This window comes from Seriola dumerili, unplaced genomic scaffold (genome assembly GCF_002260705.1).
Source record: "Seriola dumerili isolate Sdu_G_001 unplaced genomic scaffold, Sdu_1.0 BDQW01000442.1, whole genome shotgun sequence".
Taxonomy (NCBI): domain Eukaryota; kingdom Metazoa; phylum Chordata; class Actinopteri; order Carangiformes; family Carangidae; genus Seriola; species Seriola dumerili.
Genome location: NW_019174697.1, coordinates 1,035,277 through 1,052,274, shown reverse-complemented (window position 1 = coordinate 1,052,274; position 16,998 = coordinate 1,035,277). Strand labels below are relative to the sequence as shown.

The following is a 16,998-nucleotide window of genomic DNA, read 5'->3' as shown; positions in this document are numbered from 1 at the left end:
CATATTTCCTGCAGTGCCAGCCAGGAAAGCAGAGAGAAGCAGCCCAGATCTGCTTATTACCAGGAAATTCCTCCAGTGTTTCCATAAGTATCTAGTGGTGCCCAGGGAAACCTCATAGTACCCAATAATCTTTGTGACCTCAGGGGCATCTTTACCAGGTGTAACAACCACTCAACTCTTGTCCTGATGACAAAGACGTGAAGTCAGTCAGCCACTCGACAAAGAAACCTTAAACTGGTCATTTGTATCCACCTCCCTCATTCTTCGGTTAACTAACAAATAAATCTTCTGACGGACGATTCAGTGTTCTCTAAGATGACAGTGGATAGTTTCACAACAAGTCTCTGAGAGTATTGCAGGCATAAAAGCAGGCAGTTCACTTGCACTTTACAATATCCGTTTTTTAAGACAAATTCCTTTATCCTACTGCAGAATTATGACCTTTAGGCTGGAGCCGGGTGGAGCTCTGCTGAGGATTACATGATGTCTCCAAACTTTATGCAGTAATAAAAGCCCCTCCTTATTAACTATATGGTGCACTGTGTTAATGTGCCATAGGGAACTCAAAGGTTCCCACAATAGAGCTTTTTGAATCGCAGGAAAGTCAGGGAGACGTCTCTACACCTGCAGAGCTTTGAGCTGTGACCACCTGTGATTGAGCTCAGTATTCAAAAAAACATCTGTCAGAGCTCTGACAATGACAAATCCTGACTGGAGCATAAAAGAGAGGAACAGCTATTTACTGACCTGTTGCACATCATATTGGTATGAACAAATTCGATCACAAGACTCAAAAACTGCAGTCCATCATTCCGACTGCTAAATCAGTGTCAGGGTAATTTTCCACTTTCCAGACGTCAGTGCTACAGAATGGCTCCTGTCAGCAGTCGGCGTCACACACCACGAGAAGATGTTACACCTGTGTTCAGAGTTTCACGCTGACAGCTTTACAGATTAAAGTCATTTTTGACAAAATGTTCAAAATTTTATTTCATTATTTCAAAAAAAAGAAAAAAAAAAGAAGTGTTAACTGCATTGAGAAGACTAGTCTCTGCGGGCAGCTCTTCTGAGACGCGTGTGACACTGATGTATGAATCTTAATGGAAGTTTAACATTTTGGTAAATATGTTTATTCACTTTTTTTTCCCGAAAGTTAGATGAGAAGATCAACACCACTGTCATGTCTACACCATGAATGTGAAGCTAGCTTAACTAGTTAGCTTAGCATAAAGACTTAAAGCATGGGGAAACAGTTTGTTCAAAGTTCAAGAAATCTACCTATTATATATTTTTGTAGAAAAAAAAATACATCGTGAGAACTGCCAGCATCCATGAGAAGCAGACATCAAATATATCTATATTTATACATATATAATTTTTGTGATTCAATGAATATTAATTCACAACATATACATTTTTAAGGCAACACTGGCCAAACACACTTGCATGTATAAAACACATGACGCAGTTGCTGAGTTGCTGGATTTTCTGCGGTTTAAACATCTGATTATTGTTTTTCACTGTGCAAAGCAGTGAAAGATTATTTTAGATCAACAAATCTAATTCATATCAGGCAAAGACTAAAATGCAGATTCATACAATAGCGCATCGACCAATTTGTCTGATTTAGTATTATGAAGAACCGACTAAGTTGCTTAGCTACAATAGCATTTAATAGCCAAAGCTGCTGTGCTTGCTACACTAAATATTCACTTTCTAGACTTAAAAAAAAGTCATAGTTCATGGCACATAATGTGTGAGCCACTTGTTGAGGCAAACCGACTTGTTGAAAGTTTTGACTGTGCTTGGGTTGAATCTCAAAAGGCAACATCACACAGTCACTTCAATTCTGTTCTCTGTTTGGACGTATTTAGAGGAAGGCACAGTGAAAAGGTCTTTTCAGGTTTCCATCCTGAGCTTGGATCCTGCTCCTCAGCTTCTTAGCTCTCCATCATCATCAGTGGCTCTCATGATTGGGGCGTGGAGGAGGGCGTGACGGAGGAGGCGCTCTACAAGGAGGTGGCCCCTGAGGTGGAGGCGGCAGAGAGCCGGTTGGAGACGGGGGTACAGAGACGGGGCTCATGTTGGCCGGGGGCAGGGCTCTGTTTGGAGGTGGTGTGTACATGGGAGGGGTGGTGGAGGACGGGGGAGGAGTGGACGGCAGAGGGGGGAGCGTTGAGGTTGGCGAGGGGGGCAAATTGAAGAGGGGGCTGCCCTCTGATGGACGACGCTGGTAAGTGTGGGGCAAAGTGTAGACCGGCGTGGACGGATGGTTGTAGATGGGGTAGCGAGGAGCAGGGTAGGATTTGCTTCGGGTGAAGTTTATGCACCTGCCCTGTAATAAAGAAAACCACATTGTTTCAGCACAAAGAGGAATCACTGGTCATTGTAGAGGCTTGTTTTATTATTTCATCATGAACTGTACACTGCAACATGTAGAGAAAACCTAACTACAAAGACTAAAAACTGCAGTGGATTCAGTTAAATTTCCTAAATCTACTTCTGCTGGCGCAGCTATTGGCAGGTTCAGTGGGGTAAAGCTTTCAACAGACAGAAAGAGGAAATTCCTCTGTTAGTGAGTGTCTTGGAGGAAAACAGCATTCCTGCCAGCCCAGCCGTGCTGACGCTGGGAGCTGGAGGAGACAGGCAGCATCTACTCCTAATGACTTATCCAGACAAGATTGTTCCTCCAGACAATACTGCAGTTGTTTTGTACCTTTGTCTACTCACTTTGCCACTTCAGGCTTCCCTTTGAAGGCACTATTCTTGTGATTTGAAGCAGACATTACTTTCTTTTTTTTTTTTAAGTGTTTAGTCCATGAAATAACTGTAGCTAATGTCATGCAGATAAGATTCCAGCTTGGTTTCCACCGTGTTATTTGATGCTGAGCCGGAGGCCATCGCTCCAAACTTCCCATATCCCTCATTTCCAGAGGTCATGAATTTAAACTCTGGTAAATTCTTCAACATCTGCCTGCCAAAAGTTGACATAGTCGGTTCACAATCTTTTCAATTGCTTTTCAAATGCTTGCACGCTTATCTTACAGCTGTAAAGAGCTGATGCTGCTTTTCATTACAGAGTAGAGGAAATCATCCTTGACTTATCCCTGGTTTGTTCATAAGTCTCACCTTGTCTCCAGGATGAGGTCTCATCACAGACACTCTGTCATAGCCTTTTCTCAGGAACACACACAGAGCGTCCAGCTTGCCCTGTAGAAAGATATTCATAGATGATCATACATTAGAAAATAGTTGTTACACCAGTGATCTCCGATAACCATTACATCAACATAATTAGCAGTGCGGCAAGAACAGTCATTTAAAAGACAAACAAAAAGCTACAGTAATGAAGTGTGTTTATTTGTGGCTCTGCCAGACTCTATCTGCTCTACTTTCTGCTCCAGATGTGTCTCTTTGATTCTTGCATAGGACGCTTTATATGGTAGAGAGACAGATAAATAAAGAACGTATTTTGTTAGAAATAACACCCGCTCAACAGATTCCATATTCAGGGGTTAGCTCAGTTCATGTCTGGTTCTTATTACTATCCATTCAGCTGACTAATACGTGAGGAAACGATTTTATTAACTATTTCCTGGTAACAAATCATTCCAGCAAACACTTACAAAGTGACATTTTTATGTTATGGATAGGGCAATCGTAAGGAAGAGGTCTTAATGTCAGAACTAACATCTGGACTTGTAGTGTATATTACATATGTTCACATTATGTGATCCGTGTCTTGAAATATAATAAACATAGCTCTATGATGACTGAGCAAACCGAGGAAGAACAGGGGATGTGTTTGAAAAAGCTACTAATGGGACGCTTAAGAGTTAAGATTTCGTTGTCAAAATATTAATTAAAATAAGCAAAATATGAGCAGATACCTTGGTGACAAATCACAGAATCAAACATAAGCTAAGAGGTCAAATAAGATCAGAGAGACATACGCAGTACGTTTCCTGTAAATGCCTGAAAAGAGTGAATAACTCTGAGCACCTTGATGGGAGAATACCACTTCTGGGGGCGGTGAGATTTGTGCATGTTGTAGTAAGGCCTTGGTGGAGGAAAATCAAACTCCTGTTCAGGCATCACAACTCGAGCATTTTTAGCCTTTTCCAGTTTGGCACCTTCTTCAGTGGAACCTTTATCTCCCCAGCGGACCTGAACAAAGACAGAAGCTTGGAGTTACATGGGAATATGGCCGATAGATCAACCCAACCATCACAGTTTCTTACATCTACTGCAGAAGCTGAGAGCAGAGATACTTGCAGTGTGGTGAGAAGTAGTGTCAATGTTGATTTGTTGAGGTCCAGATGGCAACATCTGCTGGACTGATTGCCATGACATTTTGTAGAAACATTCATTGTTCACAGACGATAAATGCTACTGACTTTGGTGATTCATTGACTTTTACTCTCATGCTACCATGAGTTTGACGCTTCTGTGTTTTTAGTGAAATTTATCGATTGTCATGAAATGTGGTTCAGATATCCACAGTGATCGGAGGACGATTTGTTCTAACTTTGGTGATTTGGAGATTGTACCTTTCCCTCTTGCGCCATCAACAGGTCAAATTTTAGTCCAGTTCTTTGGTTTGTCATTACTTGTAAAGGTAACGACAATCCCATCCGCCCCAGCTATACTTTGCATCTATTGCTAATTTGCAAATGTTAGCATGCTATGATGCTAAACTAAGATGGTGTCTATGGTAAACATACCTGCATGTTAGCATTGTCATTGTGAACATGTTAGCATGCTGACTTTTAGCACGTACAGCCTCACAGATCTGCTAGTGTCGCTGTCGACTCAGATTCTTGTTACAATACTAAATTGTTACTTTGAGATGACAAGAAAATTTGATCATAATCCGGAATCTGATTTGAGATGATAATGTCAGATCCATTTGCCTTACTGATTTTTTACCAATGCAGCTGCATCTATTTTGCATGTAAAACATGACATCTGGTTGTGCTATAACCAGATGTTTATAGCATATCTACATGGAATTTAATTAAACCGAGTCCACTGAAATACAAGAAAACAGAAGTTGGCTCCCTTGCCACAAAGTTTTATTGTGTCATTACAAGCAGTTTCAGAATTGGGATTTGTCCTAAACCTCTGAGAGCACATACATTATATATGATTCTGTTTTATGGCATAAAACCTCAAAATTCAACAAGAGACCCACAGCCACAGGTAACTGGCCTCATTCTTCCTCTGCCTCAAAGGCAAAGAATATCACTAAATCACTAAAAGCTTTTTTCCATTTTTTTCCCCTTTTTTTCCCCCTAAATTATGACGTTGATGCTCAGAGAGCCACTAAAAAGCTAAAACTAAATGTCAAGAACGCTTCGGCACATTGAGAGTGAAACCAACACTGTCAAAGCAACCTTGGAAGTTCATTACTCAAACACACTCCTTTGCAGCTGCCACAGACAAGCCATGAAGGCTTTGACCTGGCAGAGAAAGCACTTAAATGAAGCTGTGCATATTTTCCACAGCTCTGTTTGGAAGTGGTGCCACTTCAAGGCAAATTCACAGCACAGACTCCTCAGACTTGCACCAGCAGTTGGTGAAGCTTTTCACAGTGAGAGGGTGACTTCTGTCTCCTTGACCTTCATTTGCTTAGACAACATACACATCTGGTTCCTCTTGACCTGAAGACGTGTCAGTCTCCTTTCTGTTGTTCACGTCTCTCAGGTATCATGTAGCATGCAGGGCCCAGATGTCAGTTTGCCGCTTCTTATTCTAAAAATAAATCTCTTGATGACTGAACTTCTGCTACCTTTTCCTCCTCTGGAAAAGAAATTGTGATGATTCTTTCCTTTTATCACCTCAAGCAGCTAAATCTAAATCTTTTAACAAGATTTTTCAGAACAGCACCTTTACTTCGCCTGACTCTGCCAAACTGCAGAGAATCAAATACATTTGTCTGTTGTGTAACAACCACAAATGAATCATTCAAGCTCACATGATGCGGCTACTAACAGAAAGCTCATCTTGGCTTCTGGGCCTTAACACTTTGCAGTTTACCGGCCAGATGGCCTCATCTTAACTCTCACTGGCTCTCAACAATGTGACTCAGTCTTTTCCAGTATGGACTTGCGGACTCATCTCTTTTAAGGAATGAGTCGCTTCCTGCTTCCCTTTGTATTCCTGCTGCACTTTCGTTTGATCTCAGTCAATTCAAAACGAGCTGAGTCATAGATTCAAGCTCGCCATATGTACTGTCTGCAAACCTGAAGTCGACCAATATATTTCATTTCTAATCTTGAATTTAGTTGCAGTATTAAAGCCCTTTGGTTTAAAGTCTTATCTTATACAAACAGTAACATTTCGTCTCAGTGTCTTAGATCCTGAGACTCTTTTGAAGACACTTAAATTTCCACATACAATCATCTGTTGTGGCCACTCTGTAAGTACACTGCATATTATATAAAATATCACACGGATTGTGATCACATACTGTTTCAATTGCGCTTTGCCATCTGTGTTACCTCCATTCTCTTGATGCCTCCGACTCCACGTCCTCCGTAGTACGAGGCATCCACAGTGGGCCACCTCTTCTTGGGAAAACCATCCTCATCATCCTTAAGAAGAAAGAAAACGGTATTCATGTTTGCAAAGAGTAAACAGATTTTTTAGACTCTTGCTGAAGAGCAGATGCGCTGTGCTTGATTAAAAGTGTCACTGTTTCTAACAAATCTTATCTCAGCTCCATTAATATTCCAAACGTCTGGAGAGGTAGGCTTCTCTCAGTACTTATACTCCTATGTACGTTGTTTTTTGTGTATGTGTTTATTTGTTGTTGTGATAACAATGTAATCATTATTGTAAAGAAATGAATCATTTATATAATTTTATCATTCCAAGGTGGAGAACAAAGCCACTTACAGAGATGTCCTCTATTACTGGAGGAGGCGGCTCGTGAATGACCTGCAAACAAGAAAAAGAAAAATGTTCTGAAAACCTCAAAGGATAGTTGTGTACTAACAAACACATTTGCCTTTGTATGTTCTTCATTCTGAGAGGATCCAAGATGGCTGCCATACCACAGTGCAGCAGAGAGGCCAAAACCACCACAGAAGAAGGATGGTGAGCAGGAGCAGCAGGATGAGCAGAGCTATGGCCACAAAGGTCCCATCAGACTAGAGGGGACATAACTGGTGTGAGTAGGTGATCACTAATTTCTATGACATTTGTTGGACAAAATCACAACATGAAACTGAAGACCTGAAGGTAACTACAACACGTACAGTCACATACATCCCTCCCTTAAAATCCGTGCCTCACCAAACCCGTACACAACCCTACTGAGCCTCATGTTGCTTTCTGATCACAGATCGTATAGATTGCCACTTTCTTGTCTTTTCAACCATACTTAGCAACGTGGATATAAATGGTTGCAGAGGACATTCAAATATTATAACATCGCGTCATTGTCACGGCCACTAAAGTGAGGAAGCGAGAATAAGCATCAAGCTGCTGCTTCCATCAAAGATAAACTGAAACGATGTATAAAAGAGCTAAGGAGCCATTGATTACAGGGTGATGCTATTCTATATGTACAAGTAGTATATCATTTGCGTGTAGTTATTGAAATAAATCTCCATCCTTTAGACAAGTCACTAAATGAGTGATCAGAATCTCTGCTGAAGTTCAGAATCATGTGTGACTTCAGTTTTTTGTTTATTCCCTCCTTGTTTTTCCATTGTACTTACACAAGTGACTGCAGTTATTGTCACAGAGCTGGATATGAAGCTCAGGCCGTTATTCATGCTGACATGGAGAGTGGCAGAGCTGTAGAAACAGTGAGAGAGTAAATGAGAGCGGCGATAGTGAGAGCCTCCGCTGGCACTTTCAGCACACCTCTAACTCTGACTTTGATTGTGGTTAGAAATAAAAGATAAAAAAATACTTGTTTCCACTCTAAGTGAAAAGCTCACACAATAAAAATGAAAGGATGCTCAGCTATAATAAAATGTCCATGCAGAATCAAACAGTAATAGACTGATTACACTATTGTGAGAAGTCTGACAGGAAGTTACTATTTTGGTGAAAGGTTTCTGTTTCAGTCTCTTTGATTTGATATGACCCAGACGACCTCATCTGTGAACAATAATGGTAATCACTTACGTTCCCTCTTTTTCCAGAACAGGAGCTGGGCACAAAAGGTAGGTATCCCTCACCACCAAAGGTCTTTTCACTGTGGAAAATTTTGAATTTGACACAATAGATAGGAGGGTATATTACAAGATAAGTCAGTATCAGTGGCGAAAGAGAAAGTAAAGTGATGCAAAGGAAAAGTTTACCTCACTTTTTCTACCAGCCCTGAAACTTCATGAAATTCAAGCCTCAAAATATTCTTTTTGTTTTTTAAATTCCTGGACTTCCTCTCCTCATGGAAAATGAAGCAAATGAGGGAGGGTTGTGGTTTATTTACCCTGGCTGAGCGAGTGTCTAGTGTGTGCAAAGACACTGCTCGTCCCTGATGAGATCCACATTCCCCTTTAGACATCTGAGAAGCTTTGAGCGTTGTACCAGCTGATCCAAAGCAGAGGAAGATGGTGCTGATGGTTTTTGGGGAGGACGGGGATTTAAATCATTGTGAGCCGCAAAGAGCTCCCCCCCCCCCCCCCCCCCCCCCCCCATCCCCGACTGCATGGCCAAAATAAACTTAGCATGATGGTGTAAATGGCTGCTGAGCACAAAACTGTTGCAGTTTTTGGATTCACACACCCACAAAGTTTTGCTATTGTCTGAGTATAATGCGGGGGACAGAGGGCGGATGATACATGGTTCTCATTCACACACATATTAAGATTATTCTATTAGAATAAACATTTAGCCCAGCTACTGCACCTCTCTGTATCTCAAATGTCCTATCAAAACAATTACATAATATACACTATAAGATGACAGATTCATCCTCTCTCTGTGCTTATGTCTTTTATTCTCCACCAACAACACACTCTCCGCCAATTAACCTTATGTTACCTTTGCACAGCGCCAGGCTAGCTGTTTCCCCCTGTTTCTAGTCTTTGTGCTAAGCTAAGCGGCTCTCCAGCTGCATATTTACTACACAGGCATCAGAGTGGTATCGACCTTCTCATCTGACTCACAGCAAGAAATGGAATAAGCACTTAAGAACGTATTAGCAAACATTTGCCCATTTACACATCCAGTAGAAACAAAGCAACATTAGCAATCATCCGAAGTCATGTGTCTGGCAACCTGACGAATGTGAGTCCAATATTCACCCTTCATTTAGCTGCGGTTGGTCTCTACCAACTCTTGAGAGAAATATGTGGCTCTTTAGCTACTAAATGTTCCACTACATTCACCACCATAGTCACTAACTGTGTCTGTCTTCTGTTTGCCGCTGGGCTGGTTACACAGCAAACTGTAAAACCAAAACTATGAGCTCAAAGATGCTAAAATGCTCCGTAGAGCTGAGGGGAACTACAAAGTTGGATGAAAATTTGATGTGGGTTTGTGACCACAAACTACTCCTTTCAGATTACACTTATCCAAAAACATAAAAGAAAACAAAAGAAAAAGAAATAGAAATACAATAAAAGAAATATATCCTTTACATCCCAATACATCCCAATTTTTTATTCTAGTATATGATTGTCTGCTTGTGAATGAAAATCTTGGAGGAGGAACTTACTCAAAGTAACTGTGTCGTTGATGCGGAAGCTGCAGAGAACTTTCTGTACGTCTCGGGCGTGAAGGAAACCATTTCCTTTGACTACAACCTGGAAGGATTCTGAAGTGCGATTAAAACAACCATTTATATATTTTTTCCTTGTAGTAGGTTATGTAATAATATTCATTAAACCTTATAAAGAAGCTCAGGTGGAGTCATCGATGTAATGTAACTGGAATAACAGGCCTATGTGTAACTTTGAGTTCTTTACCTCCTTCACAGATGCTGGACGGCTCCACTGCCAGGATCTCAATGCATGATCTCTTCAGGATCTGAAAGGTAAAATAAGAATTCAAAAAGCTGAACTAAAGGTCGATTAAAATCTGTGAGCGTTACTTAATCAAGAATATGCATATTTCCATGATATTGAAGCCTCATGCTTGTGTCTTTTGTACCGAGTCAATGACGCCTTGTAGTGCCTGAAACCCATCATTCACAGGGAAGACGTGGTCCTTACTGTCAGCTATCGTTGAAAGCTGTCAAGAAATGTGACTGAGTGATTAATTATGTGTCTGATAGTTTGGTTCATTGATTGATTAAGACTGATTGGTTCACCTGGGTTTCATTGAAGTCTTTTACTCCCACACAGTACACAGTGGCACCCAACTGGCGTGCTCTGCTGGCCTGAATCAAAACAAGACATTGAAAAAAACAAACAAACAAATAAGCGACAGTAAATTCACAAATGCTCACTACATCACAACAGGAATAAAAGTGCTGCTGCACCGCTCTTCATGGACTGAAACTAAACAGCTTCTTCCACTTGTGGCCATGCCTCAATCACTGATGTCACTGATGGTGTTATGCCACTGACAGCTATTGGAAAACGCCTGGTGTGACGTCACTCGGAGTGAGGGACTTAAAGGTCCCATATTGTATAAAATGAAATTACCATGATCTTTTTGATTATAAAGCAGTTCTAGGTTCTATATTAATGCTGTGAAAGTATCAAAGCGCTCAGTCCACAGAGAAATGCACACAGAAACTGGGACTAAAAACGAGCGGAACATCTGCAAATTTGTGATGTCACAAAAAAGCAGTCATCGCCATCACCCATGCCCCAAGCCCAGCCCACCTGGACCCACCATCCAACCTTTCAGGATTTGGTTTCTCCGAGTGTTTACCTGAAATCTGCTATATTTTTATTCGATCACTCAGAAAACAATCAGCCACTCTGAAGAGAGACTCAGAGCCTCTTGGCTCACCGACCTGTTGTTGCTCGATCTCCAGAGAGAAGCCTGAGAGAGGGGTTATAAAACTACATTGAGATTGCTCTCTAATGTCACATTATTTTCAAGTGACACAGTGAGGAGAAAATATGTGTTATTGCTTGATGAAGTTATTATGTATTATTATTACTGGCCTTTGGTTGAGGTTTATGAAGATATCAATTCTGTGCTGAAATGGCTCAATAATTGTGCTATTATAATGTTAAAATAATGGTATCACCCTTCATTTAAGTGCACAAGCCAATGGGTTTTCATGTCACCTCTCTCACCTCTCTTTGTGCCAAGTCAAACTGATTTTCTCTCAGTTCACCATCTGTCAGGGCAATGATGACACTGGCTGTCCGGTAACCTGAGAATCAGAGCCAGAGTGGAGAAGAAAACATCCAATGAGATCAATTTTTTTATTATATTTTTCACAGTAGGAATCAAAGTGAACCAACAGCACAAAATATTTTGGACATAATTGTCACGTGATCGAAAGAGCAGCTGTGTTTTTGTTGTTGTTTCTCTCTCTATTTGATGATTTCGCCATATGCTTGAATAACCTTCTGATGACAAAGATTTCACTATGATTAAGTGCTAAAAAGGAAAATCTACTACTCACCATCTCCAGTCCCGTAATATATTTGCTCACTGGCCTGGGAGAGAAGTTTTGAGGCGTCAGTGGCTATAAATTTAAATGGGCCTCATTTAAAGCGTTAAACGCCATACTGTTGGGAAAACAGGATCAGTTTCCCATCGGCTTAGCAGATGACTTACTCTTTGAAAACCTCTGTGCATGTAGGTGTCTCCGCCCGGCTGCACCATGCGTAGCTCCTCCAGTCCCGCACGAATCATCTCTCTGATCACAGACGTAATACAGAGAATGAGAATGGATATTACTTGAAATGTTATGACAAGGGACAGAAGGTAAATCTAAAAGTGCAAGGTAAATTATAAAGGCATTTGAGTGACGCTGTGTATGTGCCACCTGTCTTCTGTTAGTGCCATGAGAGTCCTTCCTTCTGTTGAAAACACAATAAAAGACATCCGCAGCTGAGGACTGGAAAAAAGAAGAGACGACTGTTTAACCTTCTATTATTTTCTCCTTCTCTCTTTACTCTTTAAATCCCAGCCGTGCACCCACCTGATAAACTTGTGCGCCAGGTGGTCAACAAAGTAATATATCTCATTCCAGTAATGCTGCACACTGCCAGACCTGAGAGGAAGAGTTAAGGGGATAACAATGAGATATCTTTGAAAGTATGACAACCATATCAGTCCTGCATCAGCTCCAGTTTGTTCTTTCAGGTCATTTCCTTTTCATTACCACACCAACGCTTTTAATTTCAGGACTCCTCTGGAATTAGCTGGACACAAACAATGAATCAACACATGTACATAAGCTGTCACATGATAAAACATTACACTTTGCATCTAGTCTATGGTGTAAAAATCCAAATATACTCAGTTAACTATCATATAAGAGAATCAGGAAATCTTCACATTTGAGAGGCTGGCAAAGAACGAGTGACTTTTTTTTTCACATTTTTGCTTGAAAAATGACTAAACAATAAATTGATTATAAGAATTGTTGCCAATTAATTTACTGTTGAGACACTAATCAACTAATCATCAGCTCTACTGTGATAAAACACAAAGTCTGATCAGTGGTACTGTATATATATATATAACCTGTTGATTTTACGTTGTTGGATGATTTATTATGCTGTAGCTGCTTTTTGCATTAGTTTTGCCATTGTCTTTGTGCTACGAACTGTTAGCGTCTTTATATACTGTAAAGGGCTGTCATGATATCAGATTTTCACTACATGATTATCGTGGACAAAAGAATTCACAGTAACAATATTATCGCGATATCTATAGAAACATTTGGGAAAAAAATAATGCTATTTGTCAAATTCATCTTTAACTTTGTTTATTGTGTGTTTTGTCTCTTTTTTGGCAAATGAATTAGACTCAAATGTGAGTGTAGGGAGGTGGAGAGAGTCTGTAACCATAACTGTACAAAACGAACAACTACCCTTTATGGATAGAAGGCAACAGGATGAACTGATCGACAAAAGACCTAACATCTGCCATCACAATAATATCATATATGTATTACTGACTCAATATCAGAACTTCATTTCTTTTTAAATACCACGGTTGTTGTCAATAACGTTACATCACAACACCCGTAACACTATATATGTATGTAATGAAGAGGTTCATCCATATATTCATCATAATGAAACTTCACCGAGAAGACCAGTGAGGTTCAGCCTTTTGTATTTCTGTCTGAATGCTGATGCTTAATATTTCCACTCTTTCTCATGTGACCTCCCAGCCCATTTTTAAAAAAAAAAATTCCAAACAGAAACTGAAGTGCCACGTCATTGTCTCGGCTGAGCTTAACATTATATCACATCTTGCAACAGGTGCAGGCTCGACAAAACAATAGAAGATAGCAGCGTTTAAAGAGGAAGTCAGAAATGATAGAGAATCGCGTGGCAAATCAGCATAAACACTACCGCCTCTTCTCACGCTGCGCTGCCCCTCTTCTTCTCCCTCGCTTATGTTTTCATTTATCCTGTGATGTGACTCCCAGGGCAGAGACAGCCAAAAACTTCTTTGGAACATCTGGCTCTAATGGAGAAAGGGTTCTGCAGACTGAGGCACAGGGAGCTGATGCTGGGGCTATATGTGGGCTGTGCCTTGTCTGTGAAGCGTGGCTGCAGTCTGACAACAGAAATCCCTGCAGTGTGCTTCATCATCAAAGTGAATGCATATGCATAAACACAACACACTGCAAATGAAGATGTCAGCATGTAAACACTTTCTGTCAAATCTTACAACTTTACCTCATTTGTATTGGCTCAGGTGATTGCAAAGAGCAGCTAACACAGCTGCAATGTATTTTTCAGAAATGTATGAATGGCTCTATTAAAGGTGAGTTTACAAAACTGGAATTTCCATCCAGGAAAATATGACTACATGAGCTGACTAACAAAACAAAACTACACCACATTGACACAAAACTTAATATATCCATTCATTAGCTTCATGACAGTTTAATAAATAGACAGTGTAATTCAACTCTCATGTCAGCCCTCAGTGGGCATCTGAGTCTCTGTGAATCTGCTTCTGTGTTTGTTCAATGAAATGACACAGTGTTGAAAACAGAAATCTATTTGGTAACTATTTTGATAATCAACTAATCGTTTCAGTCTCTTTCAAGAAAAAGAAAATACAAGGTGAATCAATCTCTGGTTGCAGCTTCTCCAATGTGGCGATTTGCTGCTTTTCTCTGTTTTGTATCATTGAAAACTAAACATCTTTGGGTTTTAAATAGTTGATCAGACATCACCTAGGTCTCTGTGTGCACTTCTCACTTTTTATGCAACAGCCCAAACAACTCAACAATAAATCTAGAATCTAATCAGCAGATTAACCCATAATGAAAATAATCATCAGTTGCAGTCAGTTTGTTGCAGGCCAAAATGACAATGAATGTATTCCTGGCAAGTGCAATGCTATTTATGGGTTTGCTCATCTGTTTCGAGAATTGGAAAATGATGGAGCACAGCATACTTATCCGCAACAAATCATCAGATATGACTGAATTTAAACTTAAGAAAAACCTCGCTAAAATGCCACTTGAAACAGAAAGAGCTGGACAGGTGATATTTCAAAATAAATATACATTATGGCTACATCCATGCCAGCTGGGTTGACTGGACTTGAGCTTTGTTTTGACGGCTATGACTCCAAGACGCTCACTTATTTTCTCTTTGTCTCCAGAGCCCAGAAACCTGCCCTATTTCTACTCCACGAGACTGATACTTATCATCAACAGGTTATAAAAAACCTGCAGTAGCAGATTTATGCATGTAGTAATTAATTAATGTCTCTGGAGAACATGAATGATGTTTGCACCTGTGTCTTAGTTCAAAAAAATCTCAGCCTCTCAGATGAGTCATGCACCAAAAATCATAAACTCTCTTCAGCAGTGGAGTAAAAGTGGAAGCACTCACTTGTCCAAAACAAAGTAGAGGTCAAATCCTCCATAGCAAGACGACCCTGCTTCCCTCCTGTCATGGACCTGTCCTGCACTGCCGGCCACCAGGACCACCATCAGAATGCCCAGCTCCAAACCGAGCAGGCCCTGCCTGCACCAGCACTGGGACATCACTCCAAACTTGAGAGAAAGCATCAGCTCAACCTCAGAGAAGGTAAATGTAAACACTCTCCTGTTGGAGTTTTCCTGTCACCTTCTCCCTCACAACACAGTGACGCACCGAGCCATGCTCTGAAGACTGATCTCCAAGGCATGAAGTGCTCCTCTCTGGATCAGTGTCCCATCTCCTCAGCTACAGATGTGTGCTGGCAGAGGAGGAGTGAAGTTGCTGGCTGGGACTGAGTCTTCAGCTCTCTCTCTCTCTCACACTCAATTATTTTAGCACACGACACCATGAGTTCACACAATGAAAGAAAACACGTGTTAGTATGTGATTTACTGTGTCTTTCATCAGTTTGCATGAATGACCGTAGAGTTTTCATTATTCTTTTGTTCTTGTTCATACTATTCATTGTTTTTTTTCTCTCACTTTTCTTGCAGGTTTACTCAGTTTTACCTCTTACCCGTCAGTGCCACTTAGTGGCAAACACATGCATCATACAATTCACTGCACTGGAACATTCAATTGTAATTCAGTTTATCCTCATTTAAGTATCTGTGAAAACTGGAATAATGACACAATAAATCACTCCTAATGTAACACTTGAGAGAATGTGACCTTCTAAAGGCAAACACTGTAAAAAAAAACCTTTAACAATTAACAAAAGAAAAAATGCTACAGGCTTTTAGAGAGATGCAGATGTTTTGCCCTGTCTCCTTTTTCATTTCTGGTTTCCCGGCCTGTGTGCATCTTATTCCTCACCTGTCCACCAGGTGTCCTCCACCCGATCATCACTAATCATCTGCTAATCATCTGATCTCCCAGCGGCTGCTCATCATCTATATCTGTGTGTATATAAAGTGGACAGTTTTTGTGGTTCATATTGCCAGCTGCTGTAGTTTTGAAGCCATCTTTGGTTTCCTGTTCACATTGCTTTGAGTTTTCAGCACTTTGCCCTACATGAGAGCTACGTGTAACATGTTAACTGGTGAGATTCAGAGGCAGGGCTGGCCCAAGCCTTTATAGGGCCCGAAGCAGAATTTGATTTCAGGGTCCCCGACCGCCATACTATTAGCACTGTTGTCGGTGCTTGATCATTCAACATCATCATTATCAATATTAGCTGCAGGCGCGTTGCTCCGACAGATGTAGTTGGAATTGATTAAACCAGTAGTATTAGCTAGCCAGTCCGTTAACATACTGTGTTTCTGTACGACTACCGTTGACATGATATAATATATCACAAAAAAAAACAAAAAAAAACATTTCAAGTGCTCTTGAGGGCCCTCTAGTGGCCACAGGAACCCTAAGCATGGGGCTTAGTTAGCGCATGCCTTGCCTCTGTTTAGAGGTGCTGGTTAGCAGATTTCGTTATCTGGATGCAGGCTAGCTTTTCCCCCTGTTTCCTGTCTTAATGCTAAGCTAGCTGCATGGTGGCGGTAGCTTCATGTTTGAATGACAGATATGTGAGTGGCATCGATCTTCTCGTCTAACTCGCAGCAAGAAAGCGAATAAGCGTATTACCCCAAGATGCTGGACTGCTCATTTTAAAGTGTTCAGACGGTCATGATACTAAGGACTCTTATTGTCCTGCATCACACTTTTGAAGACAGGAAGAAAACTGGGGTAATCTCAAAAGAAACAGGGGCCGCTGCTATGGAGAACCAAACAAACTAAACTGAAGTGACAGTAGTTGGACATCTCACCCCAAAAAATCATGGCAGTGTTCCTGCCTGTCTGTGTCAGCATCAAAAGTAGTTCATAGAGGAGGCTGAATCTTCTCTTGTAGCCACAAACTAGCTCAGTGAAGGAGCAGAAAACAGGATTTATCACTTTTGAAGTAATGTTTTGCCTTAATTAAAGTCAGCAAACTAAATGCTGCAGTTTACAT

The 16,998-nt window shown here is 40.7% G+C and overlaps 1 protein-coding gene across 1 annotated transcript; it reads right to left on the bottom strand.

Annotated features, from left to right (window-relative positions):
- Positions 1-1,845: 1,845 nt before the first annotated feature.
- Positions 1,846-15,118, bottom strand: LOC111234152 (anthrax toxin receptor 1-like). The gene is made up of 18 exons (XM_022762092.1): positions 14,964-15,118; positions 12,074-12,145; positions 11,918-11,989; positions 11,707-11,788; positions 11,552-11,585; positions 11,217-11,296; positions 10,274-10,342; positions 10,114-10,194; positions 9,930-9,990; positions 9,680-9,778; positions 8,143-8,212; positions 7,728-7,806; positions 7,059-7,154; positions 6,901-6,942; positions 6,504-6,596; positions 4,003-4,167; positions 3,130-3,210; positions 1,846-2,335 (listed from the first exon to the last, which is right to left on the bottom strand). The coding sequence occupies exons 1-18, from the start codon at positions 15,116-15,118 to the stop codon at positions 1,958-1,960; spliced, it is 1,809 nt and encodes a 602-aa protein (XP_022617813.1). The 3' UTR covers positions 1,846-1,957.
- Positions 15,119-16,998: the final 1,880 nt, after the last annotated feature.

Bases quoted from the DNA above. Each gene is read 5' to 3' on its own strand.
- LOC111234152 (XM_022762092.1), bottom strand. From the start codon at position 15,118: ATGTCCCAGTGCTGGTGCAGGCAGGGCCTGCTCGGTTTGGAGCTGGGC. The intron at 11,789-11,917 runs GTGGCACATACA...GTCTGTGATCAG, and splicing joins ATGGCACTAACAGAAGACAG to AGAGATGATTCGTGCGGGAC. The intron at 6,597-6,900 runs GTAAGTGGCTTT...TTTCTTCTTAAG, and splicing joins CAGTAATAGAGGACATCTCT to GATGATGAGGATGGTTTTCC.